The 3863-nt window shown below is 37.5% G+C and overlaps 2 protein-coding genes across 2 annotated transcripts in view; one reads left to right on the top strand and one right to left on the bottom strand.

Moving 5' to 3' along the window:
- The window catches only part of LOC21406805 (disease resistance RPP13-like protein 4), a 5705-nt gene extending 4483 nt beyond the window's left edge, over positions 1 to 1222 (top strand). The window contains exon 3 of the mRNA XM_024171135.1: positions 252 to 1222. Within this exon, the coding sequence (XP_024026903.1) occupies positions 252 to 1222 (971 nt within the window). The remainder of the gene's footprint in view (positions 1 to 251) is intronic.
- A 1202-nt stretch (positions 1223 to 2424) lies between these two features.
- LOC21406804 (probable disease resistance protein At4g19060) lies at positions 2425 to 3600 on the bottom strand. The gene has a single exon (XM_010106552.1). The coding sequence runs from the start codon at positions 3598 to 3600 to the stop codon at positions 2425 to 2427; it is 1176 nt and encodes a 391-aa protein (XP_010104854.1).
- Positions 3601 to 3863: the final 263 nt, after the last annotated feature.

Genomic DNA, 3863 nt, shown 5'->3' with positions numbered 1-3863 from the left:
ATGTGAGAGATACCCTAGTGAATAAATCTCTCAAAACACTGAATATATATATATATATATATATATATATATATTATAACATGGATCTGTACATGCAGCTAAGCATCATATCGAAGTGGACAGCAGTGATTTCTTGAAAGGGTTGAAACTTATGTCGTCTCTTAGGCTGCTTAGCCTTCAGGGCATCTCAAGGATCAGTGAGCTCACGGATTCATATATATATATATTATAACATGGATCTGTACATGCAGCTAAGCATCATATCGAAGTGGACAGCAGTGATTTCTTGAAAGGGTTGAAACTTATGTCGTCTCTTAGGCTGCTTAGCCTTCAGGGCATCTCAAGGATCAGTGAGCTCACGGATTCCATAAAAGGGTTAAGAAGTCTCAGGATCTTAGATCTCAAAGCTTGTCACAATCTTGAAGAACTTCCAAAGGAAATATCATTTCTCAAGAACCTAACGCATTTAGATATCTCCGACTGTTATCTAATAGATCACATGCCTAAGGGGCTATCTTCGCTATTTAAGCTCCAAGTTCTCAAGGGGTTCATCGTCGACGATTATCTTAACCAAACCGGCAAGTTCTGTATGCTTGAAGATTTGGTAGTGATGAAGAATCTAAGAAAATTGAGCATCATCATCAGCAAGAAGGATTTCCCTGCCGAGAAGGAGTTGAACGCGCTCGAAAGACTGGAAGCGCTCGAGAAGCTAACCGTGTCCTGGGGAGCAGAGTCAACTCAAAGGAAGAATGCAAGTGATCATCAACCAAATGAAGCAAGAATATCCCCACAGAAGAGTGAAACTACTATGGAGAAACCAAATCCCCAAAGAAAGGTAACTGCTAGTAGTACTTTTTCACATACGACGACTGCGAAAGATCTGCCGCAACATGTTAGTCCTTGGAAGCTTAAGAAACTTGATCTCCAGTGTTACCCTCAGCAAACATCTCCCAAGTGGATGACGCCCCAGAAACTGGCCAGCCTTGAGAAACTCTACATTAGAGGAGGAAGACTTGGACACGAACTTCTCGGGTTGTCGACAGGAGTCGAGTGGGAATCGGTTCAGACTCTGCGCTTGAAGTACTTGGCTGCGCTGAAAATGGACTGGGAAGAGATGCAAGCGCTTTTTCCAGGGTTGATTTACTTGGAGAAAGTTGATTGCCCTTTGATCTCTATGTGCCCTTGTGATGAGGATGGAGTGTGGGTGAAGCATACACAATAATATATATATATATATTATGTATGGAGTTTGAAAAACTAGAGAAAGCTGCCTGAAGAATCTCAATAAGGCAGCCTTAATTTGTATTAATCTGAATAAGGAGAAGTTGACAGAAGCAAAACTAGAATGATGTGGGAGTTTTATTGTTGTTGTTAGCCTTTCAATTGATTGATGTTGCTATATTTTGGCTACAACTATTCGTACAATATTGTGTGATTAATCTATACTTTGTAATTATTTGAGAATTCCAGCACTTTGATAAATAATAATTTGGTCCGTACTTTTGGATGCAATTGTCATGTACTCAGGGATGACGTTATAGTTTTGGATGTAGGGTTAATTACATAAATATATTTAACAGTTTTAATTTTTTTTTCTCAATTTATGCATTTTTTTTAGAAACTACAAAGATATCTTTGAATTTGAAAATTTTATTTCAATTTCATCCCCGTGGAAAAGTAGGGTGACAAGAAAAAAAGCCATAAATAGTTTCTGAAATATATTTTAAACAATGAAAAATACATAACAAACCCTACAATATAACATTTGTTCAAAAAAAAAAAAATAGAGCATATAATTTCCAAAACAAAAACTCAAAATTTGAATTTTATATGTTGTTTATAGTATAAAATTGAAACAGAGTAAGAAATTCAAAGAATACTTTTATGAATTATTTAAAACAAGTTTTTCAAATTTCAAGGATCCTTTTGTAGTTTTTAAAACAGAAGGAAAAATCAAGTAAAATTATGTGATTAACCTTTTGGATGTATGATGTTTTTTATATATATTATTGCAGTCCTTATTTTTCTTTTTTTCAAACCAATAAAGGCATTTGCAATAGTTGCATTCAATTAATCTTCGGAAAAATAAAAGCTGCATTCAAATTTCTACGATTAATCTAAAATGATTTGCACAAATTTATACAATTTGCCGTGCTAACACTGTTGTACACACTAGCTACTATAGCGATCATGTCACTACCCATTTTATTTATGGAACTTGAATATTTCGCCAACAAATTAATGGGTCTATACATGTATATTTACATAGTGATCGCAACACCAAATTAAAACATTGGAAGGAAAAAAAAAAAAAATATATATATATATATATATATATATCCAATCATTACACAATCTTCTTTGACAATACTTTGTTATAAATTATGGTTTGACACTTGACCGTGGCATTTTGATCATGGATTGTTAATTATCTCCCTTCTTTGGTTCTTCTTTCTGATTACTTGCATCAATATGTTCTTTATTCTGATCATGCAACTGTTTGCGCATGGTTACCCCCATCAATTTTGCTGCCAACGGAAGCCCATTACACTTGATTATAACCTTCTCTCTAATTAGGGCTTTTGTGATATCAGTCTTATTCCCACTCAACGAGGTCCCTGGATGTACAATATCTGCTATCCTCCCCAGTGCTTTATCTTTTAGTACATCTGTGTTGCTCAACGACGGATCTCCGCCTAAAGCGGCGTCCCAAAATATCTCCAATATGCTCTCCGGATCCGGTAAGGGGAGAACTCGGAGCACATTAGCCTCCCCAACCATCTTCTTGGCTGTCTCGTCAAACCTAGTCGTCACAATAACCGTTCCTCCACACCCCTTTGGCAGTGCACAAGCAAGACTAGTACCGCCGGAGGTATCGGGATCTGTGCCGGTACCTGATTTGTCTAAGTTTTCGTACCACGCATCAGGTGATAATTGATCACGTACATCATCAAGCACAATTAAGTACCTCTTTCCAATCAATTGAAGACGTAGAATATAGAGCAAGTCTTCGAGTAATATGAAATCATCATCAAGATCATGTGATGATGAATCAGGTTTTACGTTCTTTGCTCTAGTATTCATTGTGATCTTTTCTTCTTCAATGCCAAGACTTGCCAAAATTCTTTTCAGAATTGCAATCTTAGGGCTTTCATGATGACCCTTTCCGATATTTGCCGTCTGTTTGGGGATGGACACCCAAACCCTAGGAAGGAAAAACGTGCTCTCGAGGTAGTACTCTTGGCAAAGAGCCGTTTTTCCTACGCCACGTGTCCCGACGATCCCAACCGCCTTGAACTGATTGTCGTTTTCCCGATTCCCGAGCAGCTTCTTCAACGACAGCCTTTCGTTGTCAAACCCGTGAACCCGCGGGGGCAGTTCAGAATCTGCGGGTTTTGAAGTCCAATGAATCCGAACATCGATTGAGTCTGAGTTTGAGCTTGCTTTCCCGGAAGGAACTTTAGAATCTCCCTCTAGATCTTGTCCATCAACGTCATGATGATCAGGCTTGATCTTGTCGTTGTTTGAACCGCTTCTCTTTGGCTCACTTTTATCAGATGATTTGGAATGTACTGATGATTTCCCAAAAAGTGAGCTCATGTTTATTGGTGATGTGATTAAACTTTTTTGGTTTGAGGTTATTTTTCTGCCACCAAATGGAGCTGTATGTTATTTTGCCAATTTGCTTCCGAAAGTGTCGTTTTTATTTTGTTGTCAGGTCAGATTGAGTACTGAATAGTACATGAATCCTACTTTGCTTCTTTAGGTCGTCAAAGCCAATGCTTTGGTTCGAACGATCAAGATTTTTTATACCAATTAATGCGTCAGAAGAAGAGTACTATGATAAATTACAATATTTTATC

This window comes from Morus notabilis, unplaced genomic scaffold (genome assembly GCF_000414095.1).
Source record: "Morus notabilis unplaced genomic scaffold, ASM41409v2 Scaffold789, whole genome shotgun sequence".
In the NCBI taxonomy this organism is placed as follows: domain Eukaryota; kingdom Viridiplantae; phylum Streptophyta; class Magnoliopsida; order Rosales; family Moraceae; genus Morus; species Morus notabilis.
Note: the sequence above shows the minus strand (reverse complement) of the source record. Positions and strands in the feature narration are given on the sequence as shown.